Genomic DNA, 15,261 nt, shown 5'->3' with positions numbered 1-15,261 from the left:
ATGCTTGATTTAATTGTATCAGGATGGAATCTTAGATCACAAAATCAAAAAGTGCCATTGACATTCATAATAATATGAAAAGATGTACTTTACATAAGAAATTGAATCTGCTTACTATTTATATAAATATTGTACGTTAAACAATAAATGGATAAATAAAAACACCTGAGGCACAATAATTCTTTGTAATTCTTCAGAAATTTAGTTAATGGGTACTTTTGTAAACTCACCGATTCTGTTACATAGAAGATAGCAAAATTTTGCCCCATATTGGAAATATTTCTACGTACGCCCATACTGGTTTATAAGGCTTCAACTACAGGGCCACCCACATCCATCACTCAAAGCTGAGAATATAAGTGCGCACTATTTTAATAAATGCTTAGAAGTTGTTTCAGTTTGTTTTGCCCATATTACATAAGTAATAGACAAGCGCCCTGCGACCACATCGGTACCTCGCATGCAAGCACTTTTGTACAGTAACTATTCTATGTATGGGTGTTCATTTACTTCTGCTGTGCATGCTTGATGCAGAACTTTTTTGTGAATGCGAACTTAGAATTCTTGAGATAGGCGTGTGGCAGAATAGTAGTCTATGTTATCCACTGTGTACAGAGAACAAACAGTAAAGTAAACTAAGGAGGAATTTGGAAGACAGATTGAAGTTAAGGAAGATTAAATAAAAACTATATGGTTTGCCTGACAGTATAATTCTGACAAACTGGAAAGAACTTGGAAAATCACTTGAGTAGAATGGGTAGTGAACTTCAAGTAAAACGTGAATAATATTATATATTTCAATTACCTCAGGTGATGCTGAAAGTATCAGATCAAATATGAACCTGAATTGTTTTTGTAAACTTTACTAAATGAACCAAACCAAAAATACACTCACCTAATCTTTCTACACCTCCTGATTTTGTTGCACATTTTTTCCAGCGAGCAGGCAACTTTTTGAAAGGGGACGTGTACGCGGCCACTTGCACGTGAACTACTCTATCGCTGTACCGTCATCAAACGTATCCTCCAAGCTCTCCTTTCAGCGCTCCAACCATGAAATACAGGGTCACCAATCTGGATTCTAGGCAGGATATTTTGGAGTTGCTCAGTGAATTTCCTCCAGTAGTTTCCTCGATAAAGGCCGGCCGGTGTGGCCGTGCGTTCTAGACGCTTCAGTCTGGAACCGCGAGACCGCTACGGTCGCAGGTTCGAATCCTGCCTCGGGCATGGATGTGTGTGATGTCCTTAGGTTAGTTAGGTTTAAGTAGTTCTAAGTTCTAGGGGACTGATGACCTCAGAAGTTAAGTCCCATAGTGATCAGAGCCATTTTTCCTCGTTAAAGCAGCAGAGAGTGGCCACGCATCACCATCATCGATGGCCTGAGCACTGCCATAGCCTATTCCTACTGCAAAAACGATTTCGGAAAGGTTTATGCGCCGATTTTCTGTAGTAAGGTCCTGTAAGGCACAAACATCATCTGGTGTGATGTGTGTCTGTGGTCGTCTTTTGGGGGTACGTTTTCCACAGCTAGGCGCCCTGCCACGAATGTTCCTACCATTCATACATTTCGGTCTTCGAAAAGGCTTTTCCCTAAACTTTGCGTGCAACCTCCTGTATTTCCGCAGATTTGGCGCCTTCTTCCGCGAGAAACTTCGCAACAGACTTGTTTACGTCTTGTTGGCATGACATGATGGCGGTGGCGTCTAACTGCAGCAGAGCAGTACTATTTCAGACATCCCCACTAACATCCTGTCGAGCTCACACCCGTTACAGTCCAGTATCACAGCCACCAGATTTGAATTCCAGTTCATATTAGATACATCCTCTTAGATTAATAAATGAAAAAGTAGTAGACGAGTTTTGCTAACAGGGCAACAAAACAACAGATGACTGCCGAAGTGAAAAAGGATGTGAAAACTAAACGCAGCTGCATGAAAAGATTTTCTGGAAGGATTACCCCTCCAGTCCGAAAAGTTTCGAGCCTGAATTAATAAAAAAAAAATATGGAAAAGTTATAATGGTTTTAATGATTCAGGTGCTCTATCTAGTCTCCTTGCACTTTATTACAACGCACAGAACATTCGTACAACTATGAAAACTGTCATGGTTGATACTGTTCAACTCGCGCGTAACATTGGCCTGAATGTCTGTTTGCCGTCAAACGGTCGACCCTTCAAGTGAATTTCTGCAATTTGTTGTTTTGTGGTAGGTTTTTATTGATAACACCAAGTCTCCACACTTTTGGCTTTTTTTCAAAGAATTGTCTACTTTTCCCATTTCAAACAAGTCGCGGCAGGTGTCAAAGCATCGTTTATGTTCTGGTTCCAAGGTTTGAGACACTTTGCACACGATTTCCTATTCTTCAGAACTTTCTGGTGAATGCCTTTAACATGTCATTTGGAAATGTTGCTCCATTGTGATTCGTGACAATACTGACACTACGTTGCACATCCACTACTCAGTCCACTATTGAACACTTACTTGTAAAATGCACATCTGTTATTAGTTCAAGCTCCATCGCAGTTATCGTGGTGACGCTGTTTGTACACCAGTAGTAAAATCAGCCTCTGAAATTTTTGGATGGGCGGGCTATGTTACTACCTATTATAAATTTGTTTCGATGTATTTTCTGAAACTATTTGTATTGACTTACGTGACAGACTTACATGAAAGTGAAGTATGGACACTAATATAGACAAGATAATAGATTTTTAAACGTGTTTGAACAGAAGAGTACTGAACAGGAGATTGATGGGTCGCATAACTGATGGCGAATTACGGAATCGACTTGAGAAAATAAATCTAATGTACAATTCTAATAAAAGTGGATGTGGGTGGATAGGCAACATCCCGAGGCACCGAGAAATAATTTGGTACTGTAGGGAAGTGTTGGGGGTTAACAACAGTCACAACATTAAATGGAGATCAAGAATCGTACTCTAAGCAGGTTCAAGCAAATGCGTGTTACAGTAGTTACGCGGAGATGAAGATACTTGCACAAGACAGACCAGCAAGTCTGTATCAGATAAGTTTTCGAATTGAATACCACAACACTAACTAGAAGTGGAACTTCTAACAAATAAAATGTTAGCAAGAACAGTTTTTTTGTTTCTACAGTAAAAAGGTACAGTGAGGAGACTTACCTGATGTCGTATCCACTGCCAGACTTGCGACCTAGAGATTTCTGCGGTGGCAGAGTCCTCGACGCAGCCCCTGTAGAAGAAGTGACCTCGGCCTTTGAACCAGTGAAAGACGAAGAGCACGGCGACGGCGATGTTGTGGCGCAGGCCCTCTTCTGTCACCCCTCCGGCTGGCATCTGCAGCAGGTCCTCGCGAGATACCACCAGCGCTGGGTGAATCACCGACAATTGGTTGACGCCGGCAGCGGCGCACTCCCACAGCTGCCAACATAATCCTAGAGTGACAACGTCGCTACCATGACACTGTTGTGACTTCTGATTTGCATCTAGACTACCATATTTGTCAAGTGTTCTACAATCCGCTATGAATGTTTCTTGTAACAGAAGTATGTTGAGTGCTAAGCCAGTTGGATAAAGTAAACCTCAATATTTCTTTCGAGCCTCTGTAGTACATCATGAAACAAGTTACAGAAATTTCATACGCCAGAGAATATACTCAGATGACATAAGTTATCAAATAGTAAAAATGGCTCTGAGCACTATGGGACAACATCTATGGTCATCAGTCCCCTAGAACTTAGAACTACTTAAACCTAACTAACCTAAGGACAGCACATAACACCCAGTCATCACGATATCAAATAGCAGTATGCACATATACAGATGGCGGTAATACCGCGTAAAGGGCAGTGCATTGGTGGAGCTGCCATTTGTACTCAGTTTATTTATGTGAAAAGGTTTCCAACGTGAACGTGGCCGCATGATGGGAATTAATAGACCTTGAACGAGGAATGGTAGTTGGAGCTAGACGCATGTGACGTTCCATTTCGGAAATCGTTAGGGGATGAAATATTCCGAGATCCACAGTGTCAAGAGTGTGCTAGGAACACCAAATTTCAGGCATTACATCTCACTACGGACACCTTTGTGGTCGACGGCCTTCACTTAACGGCCGAGAGCAGCGGTTTTGCGTAGAGTTGTCATTGTTAAGAGGAACAACACTGCATGATTCCAGAATGAGATTTTCACTCTGCAGCGGAGTGTGCGCTGATAAACTTCCTGGCAGATTAAAACTCTGTGCCGGACCGAGACTAACTCGGGACCTGAGTTCGAGTCTCGGTCCGGCACACAGTTTTAATCTGCCAGGAAGTTTCAACACTGCGTGAAATTACCGCAGAAATCAATGTGGGATGTACGACGAAGGTATCCGTTGGGCAGTGCAGCGAAATTACGCGTTAATGGGCTATGGCAGTAGAAGACCAATGCGAGTGCCTTTGCTAAGAGGACGACATCGCCACGGCGCCTCTCTCTGTCTCGTGACCATATCAGTTGGATCCTAGAAGACTGGAAAATCGTGGCTTGGCCAGATAAGTCCAGATTCCAGTTATAAGATCTGGTGGTATGATTCGATTGTGTCGCAGACCTCACGAATCCACGGACCCAAGTTGTCAAAAAAGCACTGTAAAAGCCGGTGGTAGGTCTAATATTGTGGGCAGTGTTTACATGGAATGGATTGTGCCCCCTAACCCAGCTCAACCGATCACTGATTGGAAATTATGTTGGGATACACTGACACCATTTGCAACCATTGGTGGGCTTCATCTTTCCAAATAATGATGGAATTTTTATGGACGACAATGCGGCATGTCACCGGGCCTCAATTGTTCGGGACTGGTTTGAAGAACATTCTGGACAATTCGGACGAATGATTTGGCCACCCATATCACCGTCATGAGTTCCATCTAAGATTTATGAGATAATCTGAAGTCAGAGGTGCACAAATTCCTGCACTGGCTACACTTTAGCAATTAGGGACGCCCATAGAGGCGGCATAGCTCACTATTTCTAGAGGGGACTTCCAACTACTTCAGTCCATGCCACGTCAAGTTGTTCCTTTACGCCGGGCAAAAAGCTCAGACACGATATTGGGAGTAATCGCACGACTTTTCATCTCAGTATGTAATCAGTGCAGCAGCAATCTTGTGCATTACCCCGTCAGGGATTTATTCTTTCATTGTTCGATAACCTGTGTGTTCAAAATTGGTGTGACAGTGACAAAGCGCCTACTTCATACTGGATGAGAAATTAACGTCTTTTCGGTTTTCTGGGTTTTATAAAATTAAAGAAAAACAGTCTAGATCGCAATGGTTATTTTATTTAGAATCAACTGTTTCGGCCTAGTGTTAGGCCATCTACAGAATAGCACTATAAATGGTAGAAATCGTGCTAGGCACATAAAGAAGTCAGTGACGAAGTAATTTATGCTTATTAAAATCTGAGTCGTTACTTATGAGTTGATGTGCGAAACAGTCAGCAGACTGCTACTATGTAGATGCCGTAAGACTAGGCCGAAACCGGTCTTTTTAAATAACCATTGCGATCTAGACTTTTTCACTTATTTTATATAGCTTACAAGATCGCTGTTCTCCGAAAATATTACCAAAAACTGAGTTTTGTCTTAAGCGCCGGAATATCTTCGATTTTGGTAATTATTGGTGACCCATGAACAGTCGTGACAGAATCTGTATTTGGAGACGAACTTTTCTATTAACGTACCTAATTTCGAGTTGGCATTCTAGCTGACTGAGTATACAATACAGAGCGCATTGCAAAGAGCTGCTGATTACAAATGAAGGAAAGATTAATTATTAATCTTCCAATTTACTTCATTACTGTAAACATACTTGGGGGAATTATTTTTTGGTTTATAGAAAAGGAATGATTACGATTGATTCGCAAGAAATATCACAGAGAAATGTTTTAGTAGCTGTTATTAGGCAAATTAGACTGGGTTCTTCATTAGACGACTATTACGTAAATTACTTCAAATGGAGGTATTACACCAGCTAAACAAGTGACCAGATCATCTGAGTGAGCCGGCCGAGGTGGCCGAGCGGTTCTAGGCGCTACAGCCTGGAACCGCGCGACCGCTACTGTCGCAGGTTCGAATCCTGCCTCGGGCATGGATGTGTGTGATGTCCTTAGGTTAGTTAGGTTTTAGTAGTTCTCAGTTCTAGGGGACTGATGACCTCAGAAGTTAAGTCCCATAGTGCTCGGAGCCATCTGAGTGAAAGTGTAGGCTATGCTTCTCTTTGTAGCAGTTTTGGGTAAATGGTCTTTTGAGACTTTCCAGATCAGTAACATGGTTTATTGGGAGGGACAGTCTTTCAGCGAACTAATCCGGTATATGGAAACTGTAATAATGTGCCATATGGGGTGAACTCAACTGAGCAACGAACATGTGAAACGACTCAGAAATATCTTTCTCGTTTCATACTAGCTGTATACGGCACGCCCTTTTAACGACGCATTGCCCTTTATGGCCCCGGGTTGACTAGCATTCGAGAATGGGGACTGACGGCCCGACACGAAGGTGTGGCTAGAGTGATGATCGTGCATAAAGGCGTGCATCGTGCTAGAGCGTTTTGTAAATAGTACTGATTTTAATTGTTTTATTTCAGTCTTGCGTGCTTACTGTTCGAAGTAGTCGTGAATGATTCTTACACATTCCTTAAAGAAAATTCGTGATAATGTCTTGGCATCCCTAAAACAGTATTTGAATACTAATTGCTAACAGCGAAGCAGCATATTAAGTGCTGTCAACGGACTTTCGACCGTGAGATCTCTTCAGTGCAAGAGACAGGTATAGCAGACGCATAATGGAAAAAAATTCGCAATGTGTGCCTTATTTGTATGTGTACACCTGCAACGCCCCAATTTAAAATTTGTCTGTTGCACACGCCTCACATTACACTATCAGTGTCGAGCGGAGATGTCTCTTCTCTCATTTCTAGATAGATAATGACTAACCTACTTTCGTAACTGGGACCACTCAAGCACGTTGGTGCAGGTATACTTGGCTCCAGTTTCAGCGCAACTGCAGTGATCAAAAGCATGCGAAAAATCGTATGTAATGCGGAAGTGACCACTAGATATAACGAGGCCGGCCAACCAGTACAAAAGGTGACGGGGAGTGTTTTACTGTCAGTAGAAGCAATAAAAGCAAAACGGGTACACCAGGATGGGTCAGTGACTTCAAACGCGGATTAGTCATTGGCTATCACTTCAGTAACAAATTCATCTCGGACGTTTGAACCCTTATAAAGCTGCCAAAGTCGACTGTTTATGATTTGTCTGAAGCGGAAATGCGAAGGAAGAAACGCATCTAAACAAAGACCAGGCGTACCATGTACTTACGGAGAGGGGCGTCGAGCATTGCTGAGGGTAGCTGTAAAATATAGCATGAAATCAGCGGAAGGAAGCACTCTTGAGTTCCAAAATGCTAACAGTAGGTAGTACATTTAGAACAATGACTGTGCGTATAGAGTTAAAAAGAATGGGATTTAATGGTCGAGCAACTCCTCATAGACCAGACATTTCTGTAGTCAATGCTAAGCAGCGCTTGAGCTGACCCCATCATTTTAGTTACTCCTTCACTATGTTTTGATGAAGAATCAGCGATTCTTAATTCTAATCTTTTGCATTTTAGACTGGACAGTCGTCGATGTTGGTTTTTATAAACTGAAGGCTCGAAACTATGCCTAGCCACGCCAACTGTTATGAACGTCTTAATTTATAAGATCTCTGCAAAAACATTGTTGGCACCCACCTACATAGGGAGAAATGAGCATCACGATGAAAGAAATCAGGGCTCGCACAGAAAAATTTATGTGCTCGTTTTTCCCGCATGCCGTTCGACAGTGGAATGGTAGAGAGACAGCTTGAAGGTGGTTCATTGAACTCTCTTCCAGGCACTTTACTGTGAATAGCAGAGTAATCACGTAGATGTAGATACACAGAAGATGCAATTTGGAAGTTGCAAAACCGGTTGTGTGCGTAATCGACTTAAATACAGCTGCAGCAGGTTACTGGGCTTTTCATTCACCTTTTATACACTGTATGAATAGGCCAGTCAACTACGTACAACAGAACCCAAATGGGACGGTCATGTGACGCTCCACCATTGGCTTAAGTAACGAAAATGAACTGGTGTGTACGTGTCAGGCGGCTGCATGGAAGCAGCGCAGTGAGCTGGAGCACATGGAGACGTGATAGAATGGCAGAAAGAAGCTATCGTGGCTGGACGTGCCCACGACCAAATCCTGAAGCAATTTAACCGATTTTACGGTGTATTAACACGTAATGTCCAACGTCTCTACAAGGAATGGTGAATGACCCACAATCATGTAGCATGGCGTAAGGAAAGTGGTCAGATACTAAATGGCAGGAACCAGTGACCAGCTTCGCGCCTTGTCAATGAGTGTGTTTCAAACTACGGTAATTCGCTTCGGGATTAAGAGGCCAGTTCAGCTGTATTTAATGGTTAACGCGAGGGAGCGCTGTAACAAATAGGTCGGAAAAGTCTGCGCGCAGAATCGCGGTTTGGGTGGAAGGGCCGTTGGTCCTCGAGTCCTGTTTGAGCTAGGATGGTTCAAATGGCTCTGAGCAGTATGGGACTTAACATCTGAGGTCATCAGTCCCCTAGAACTGAGAACTACTTAAACCTAACTAACCTAAGGACATCACACACATCCATGCCCGAGGCAGGATTAGAACCTGCGACCGTAGCGGTCGCGCAGTTCCAGACTGTAGCGCCTAGAACCGCTCGGCCACTCTCGCCGGCTTTCTTCAGGTGCCGTCTGGATAACAATGAGTCCAGAAAGAGTGACATATACTAAAATGCCCACTAACATAAAAAAATTTTGAAGAACTTTTAAAAATATGTAAAACTGAGAAAATTGTACTCACGTAACTACGTGATAAGAGCTAAGTAGCCCAGAACATAGAACCCAGCATTCGTTGTTATACCGTCATTTATTATAATACTGTGGTCTATCACTGAATCAAAAATCAACCGGGCGTAGAGATCAAAGTCCAAAATAGCTGGTGCCTAAACAGATTACATCAAGGAAATCCACTGGTAACACAAAGATACTTAAAAAACCATATGAAGACCTTTTAAGTAGCTAGTTTAAAGAACAGGGGATCTTCCAGCAAAGTAACGCAACTGGCCTAAAGCACTAGACAGTGTCCATCAAGAAAATAGCTTGGTAGCACAAAAGGAGATATAAATAAAACAAACACACGCCTCAGCGCCAGTCTACGTGCATACAAGGAATGCGACCATGTACTGGGAAATACACCGCGAAAGTAAACAGCGAGCCAGTCGGCTAACGCATGCGCTGGTGATGAGAGAGCACAAACGAAGAATCGGTGATCTCTTGGGGAAGGCATGAATAACCAAAAAAGAACCAGGAATGTTGAATGTTCGATTACAATATCTTAAAACTTGTATGGAAATGTAAGAGAGACAGTTAATCCAAATTACAATGCACCACTAATAATAACCATTCAGTTCTGTTAGCCTAGGGGGCCCTACACACGCACCAACGAACCGACCAACAAATTAGGCGTCAGTAGGAGTTTTGAAAGACCGACCGACGAACTTACCTTGTCGGGATGTCGGGCGAGTATGACCAACCGACAGCCGATTCTCCCCCACCTCCTTCACTTCAACCAATAAATTGTGCCGTGTGTAGCAATGTCGTGCCAACCGACCGACAAAAGTTCATCTTCTGTCGCTGCTCGTGGGATTAAATGCTGTTCTAATATACATGATAGGATGCAAGCTGGACGAAACTTTAAGGACCGGTTGCGGGAGAAATTTAAAGACTGCAGATGTTTGTGGGACAAGTCATGCGAGACATATAGCAATACAGATGCGAGGAATGAATCACCTTTTTCAAAAAAATGATTCAAATGGCTCTAAGCACTATGGGACTTAACATCTGAGGTTATCAGTCCCCTAGACTTAGAACTACTTAAATCTAGCTAACCTAAGGATATCACACATATCCATGACCGAGGCATGATTCGAAACTGCGACCGTAGCAGCCGTGTGTTTATGGACTGAAGCGCCTAGAACCGCTCGGCCACAGCGGCCGGCGAATCACCTTTTTCATTTTTTAAGGAGTCCATAATTGTTTCGTGTGACACATAGAGAGAATAAAAGTCCGCCGACATTCTGTACACCCATTTTTAGGTTTTGTTTCCGATGCTTATCGGAAAGTAAAGAAACAAACGAAATATCGACATTCAACGGACGTTAATTAATAAAATATACATGCTTAATTATATGAGTGTTAAAAAACCATCCTATAGCCAAAGTACCAGAGCTTCAAATGCTAATAGAAAACACTGGTGCCTTAATTTTTCCGAAGGACCTAACGGTGTTCAGGACGGATGAGCTACATACAGTTGGCGGTGGCGTGTTTGTTGCTGTTAGAAGTACTTAATCTCGTAGCGAAATTGAAATAGATAGTTCCTGTGAGTTAATACGGGTAGAGGTTATCCTTGGCAATCAGAATAAAAAATAATTGGATCCTGTTACCGACCTCCTAACTCAGATACTACAATTGCTGAAAGGTTCATAGAAAACTTGAGTCTAATTTCAGACACGTTGCCGACTCATACAGTTTTAGTTGGCGGTGACTTCAAATACTCTCGAAATGCTTGGCGAAAATACATGAAGTCCGCATTAAATTATTTCGAGTAATTAATTCATCAGCGCACTCGAATAGTAAACGGTTGTGGAAACACACTTGACTTCTTAGCTACAACTAATACTGAGTTAATAACGAGCACGAAAGGGATACAGGGATTACTGAACACAAGGTTGTCGTAACGAGACTGAAGGCCGTAACTCCCAAATCCACCAAAAATAAATGAAAATTATATCTGTTCGAAAACAGATAAAAACTGGCTTGGCGCCTTCCTGAAAGACTATATTTACTCCTTCCGAATTAACAATGTAAGTGTAAACCAGGTGGGGCTTGAATTCAGAGGAATTGAGAGATTTATACCAAATAAATTAACAAAAGACGGAGCTGATCCCCTTTGGTACGCAAAACAGGCCATAACATTGTTGCAGAAACAATGAAAAAAGCTTGCCAAATTTAAATGAACACAAAATCACCAAGGTGGTAATTTTTTACAGAATAGTAGATATTAGAGGCGGACTTCAATGCGAAATGCTAATAATAGTTTCCACAACGAAACTTTGTCTCGAAACGTGGCAGAAAATCCAAAGAGATTCTGGTCGTGTGTAAAGAATGCTAGCTGCAAGGCACGGTCACTGCCTTCTCTGCGCGATAGCAATGGAAATACTATCGATGACAGTGCTGCAAAAGCAGAGGTACTGAAAACAGCCTTCCGAAAGTCCTTCACCGAAGACGATGAAGTGAATATTTCTTTCGAGTCAAGAACAGCTGCCACTATGGGAAACCTAGAAGTAGATATCTGGTCCAGATTGTATACCGAACAGGTTCCTTTCAAAGTATGCTGATGCAATAGCTCCAAACTTAACAGTCATATTCAACCGCTAGCTCGACGAAAGATCCGCACTCAAAGACTTGAAAGGTGTACAGATCACACCAGTATTCAAGGAAGATAATAGGAGTAATCCACTAAATTACAGGTCCATATCATTAACGTAGATATCTAGCAGAAGTTTGAAACATGTTTTGTGTTCGAACATAATGAATTACCTCGAAGAGAACGATCTATTGAAAGATAGTCAAGACGGGTTTAGAAAACATCGTTCTTGTTAAACACAACTAGTTCTTTACTCACACGAAGTATCGTGTACTATTCACAAGGGATTTCAAATTGATCCCGCATTTCTAGATTATGAAAAGTGTGAGGTCATACGCACGAGTGCTAAAAGGAACCCATTAAACATTAGTTACATGACAAATCAATCACATCTAAAGGCCGTAAATTCAACTAAACACCAAGGAATTACAATTACGAACAACAAACTAGAAGGAACACATAGAAAATTTTGTGGGGAAAGCTAACCAAAGATTGCGTTTCATTGGCAGAATACTTAGGTAATGCAACAGAGCTATTAATGACACCGCTTACACTACGCCTGTCCGTCCTCTTTTGGAATACTGCTGCGCGGTGTGAGATCCTTACCAGCTGGGATGAGCGTAGTACACCAAGGAAGTCCGAAAAAGGGCAGCACGTTTTGCATTATTGAGAAATGGAGGAGAGAGTGTCACGGACAAGATACAAGATTTGGGGGTGAAAATCATTAAAACAAAGGCGTCATTCGATGCGGCAGAACCCTATCACGAAGTTTCAATCACCAACTTCCTCCTCTGAATGCGAAAATATTTTGTTGACTCCGACCTACATAGGGAGAAACGATCATCATAATAAGATAACGGAAATCAGAGATCACATGGATGGGTGTTAAGTGTTCCTTTATTTGCCGGCCGGTGGTGGCCGAGCGGTTCTAGGCGCTTCAGTCTGGAACCGCGCGATCGCTACGGTCGCAGGTTCGAATCCTGCCTCGGGCATGGATGTGTGTGATGTCCTTTGGTTAGTTAGGTTTAAGTAGTTCTAAGATCTAGGGGACTGATGACCTCCGATGTTAAGTCCCATAGTGCTCAGAGCCATTTGAGCCATTTTGTTCGTTTTTTCCGCGCGCTGTTCAAGAGTGGAATGATAGAGAATCAGGTTCCATGAATCGTCTGCCAGGCACTTAAGTTTGATTTGCAGAGTAGCTACGTAGATGAAGGTGTAAATTTAGAAACCCTCTGTTATGAAGAGCGAAGCCTGAGATGTTTTTTTTTACAGTTCTGACACTCGCTAAATGCTTCGTTTCCTATACATCTGTTGTATTTATTAGATGTGTGTGCCATCACTATGTCTAGTCTTTTTTCTTCGAATCTGAGATGAGGTTCTTAAAATTACAGGTCATCGTTTATGCTACATACATAAATAAATTAATAACGTTTACATGAATATCTTTTTGTTTTATTATTTTGCTTTACCATGCTGTATTTCCTCGGCCAACTATATATTTCGCGATCCATAGTGTCAAAAGTGTGTCGAAGATATAAAATTTCAGGCATTACCTCTCACCAAGTCAACGCAGTGGCCGACGGTCTTGCCTTAACGACCGAGAGCAGCGGCGTTTGCGTAGAGTTGTCAATGCTAACAGACAAGCAACACTGCATGAAATAACCTCAAAAATCTATATGGGACATACGACGAATGTATCCGGTAGGACAGTGTGGCGAAATTTGACGTTATTGGGATGTGGCAGCAGACGACCGACGCGAATGTCTTTGCTAACAGACGACGTCGCCTTCAGTGCCTCTCTTGGGCTCTTGACCATATCGATTGGATCCTAGGAGACTGGAAAAGCCTGGGCTGGTCAGATGAGTCCCGACTTCAGTTGGTAAGAGCTGATGGTGGAGTTCCAGTGTCGCTCAGACCTCACGAAGCCATGGATCCAAGTTCTGACCAAGGCTTTGTGCAAGCTGGTGGTAGTCCATACTGGCGTGGACTGTGTTTACATGGAATGGACTGGGTCCTCGGTACTTTCGGATACTTGGAAATCATTCGCAGGTTTGGTCACCCAGATCGCCCGCTATGAATCCCACCAGGCGCTTATGGGACATATTCGAGAAGTCAATTCGTGCTTAAATTCCTGCACTGGCAACACTTTCGAAATTATAGACGGCTGTAGAGGCAGCATGGCTCAATATTTCTGCAGTAGCCTTCCAACGACTTTTTGAGTCCATGATTCGTCGAGTTGCTGCACTACGCCGGGTAAAAGGATTTCGGACTCGAAGAGCGAAGGAAGATTAAGTTGAACGTCATGTCGCCATGGAGTCTGGGCTGTGCCAAGAATGGGGAAGGAAACTAGCCATGCTCTTTTAAAGGAATCATCCTGTTATTTGCCTGGAGTGATTTACGGAAATAACAGGATACCTCAATCTGGATGGCCGAACGCGAGTTTGAACAGTTGTCCTGCCGTATGCGAGTCCAGTGCGATAACATTCGCACCACCTCGCTCAGTAGGTCCGACATGATATTAAGAGGTATTCCCTGGCTTTGTCGCCGCAGTGTATATTAGTATGTGTTGTGACCGTAACATATAGACTGATTTGTCGCTGTTTGTTTCATCTACCATGTTTTTTATTGTGTTTTGCGGGAGTGCTTTAATATGTTGTGTGAATATGTCTTCTAAAAGGAACAGCTTTTTCTTATCGTTGGCAGACAAAATAAAAGTCCTTGAATATTGAGAAAAAGGCATGAGTGGTAAGATATTAGACGAGATGTTCTCTTGGGGACATGAGCAATTTCAAGCACAAGAAAACAAGCCCTGAGTTTTCAATTTTGTGTCTGTCCTTGAGACTGAAGTTGCGAGTTCGCCGAGAAAAGCAATGAAAATAGCAGGAAACAAAGAGCTTGAAGAGGCCGTATTCAAGTGATTTTTGCAGCAGCGAGATTTTAGTCAAGAAAATCTTCAGTTTATCTTCGTTTAAAGCCATCAATGGCCTGTTATGGAATGTCGAGGCAAGGCACAGTATTGAGTTAAATTGAAGTGGCGAAAAACTATCAGTACACCCAAAAACAGTAGAAAAGTTTATTGAAAAATTCAAAATCGAAGCAGAATCTTATTATCCTGAATTTTTATACAACGCAGAGCAGACAGGCCTTATTCGGAAAGCTTTACCTGAAACAGCTTTAGCTTGTAAAAGGGAAACTAGTGCTACTGGCTATAATGTTAGTAAAGACCGTGTTACTGTGCTGAAACGTGTTAAATCTACTGCAAAACACAAAATACCCTTCTGTTGATAGGAAAACGAAAACTGTTGGAAAACCTCCAGTCTTTTACAAGGATCAACCAAAGGTCTGGATGACTGCTACTTAGTTTTGCGAACGGTGCGATTCAATTTTGTACCTGAAGTAAAAAAAAATACCAATAGGTCATAGAGAAGGAAGAGAGTAAGGCGATGTTAGTCCTGGACAGTGCACCCACCACCCACCCGCCCCACAGAAGGCCTTCCTGACAGAGAAGATGGGCGTTTCAAGACACTCTTTCTGCCGCCAAATGTAGCGAGTTTGCTGCATCCAGTGGAACAATCGGTTATCGAGACTACGAAGCGACATTTCAGAAGATAACTATTCAAGAATATTTTGATAGAAGATGGATATCAAGAAGGCATTGTGGATCATTACCAAACACCGAATTTAAAAGACTACACTTACATGGTGGCGGACTCTAAGTTGAACGGTATTTCTACCAATGATGAGGTAC

At 42.4% G+C, this 15,261-nt stretch overlaps 1 protein-coding gene across 2 annotated transcripts in view; it reads right to left on the bottom strand.

The window, feature by feature from the left end:
• LOC124804743 (malate synthase-like) overlaps positions 1-15,261 on the bottom strand; it is a 128,917-nt gene that overhangs the window by 7,931 nt on the left and 105,725 nt on the right. For both annotated transcript variants that reach the window (XM_047265039.1, XM_047265040.1), the window contains one exon: positions 3,144-3,401. In XM_047265039.1, the coding sequence (XP_047120995.1) occupies positions 3,144-3,401 (258 nt within the window). The remainder of the gene's footprint in view (positions 1-3,143; positions 3,402-15,261) is intronic.

Source organism: Schistocerca piceifrons, chromosome 7, assembly GCF_021461385.2.
Source record: "Schistocerca piceifrons isolate TAMUIC-IGC-003096 chromosome 7, iqSchPice1.1, whole genome shotgun sequence".
Taxonomy (NCBI): domain Eukaryota; kingdom Metazoa; phylum Arthropoda; class Insecta; order Orthoptera; family Acrididae; genus Schistocerca; species Schistocerca piceifrons.
This window is presented reverse-complemented; position numbering and strand designations above follow the sequence as displayed.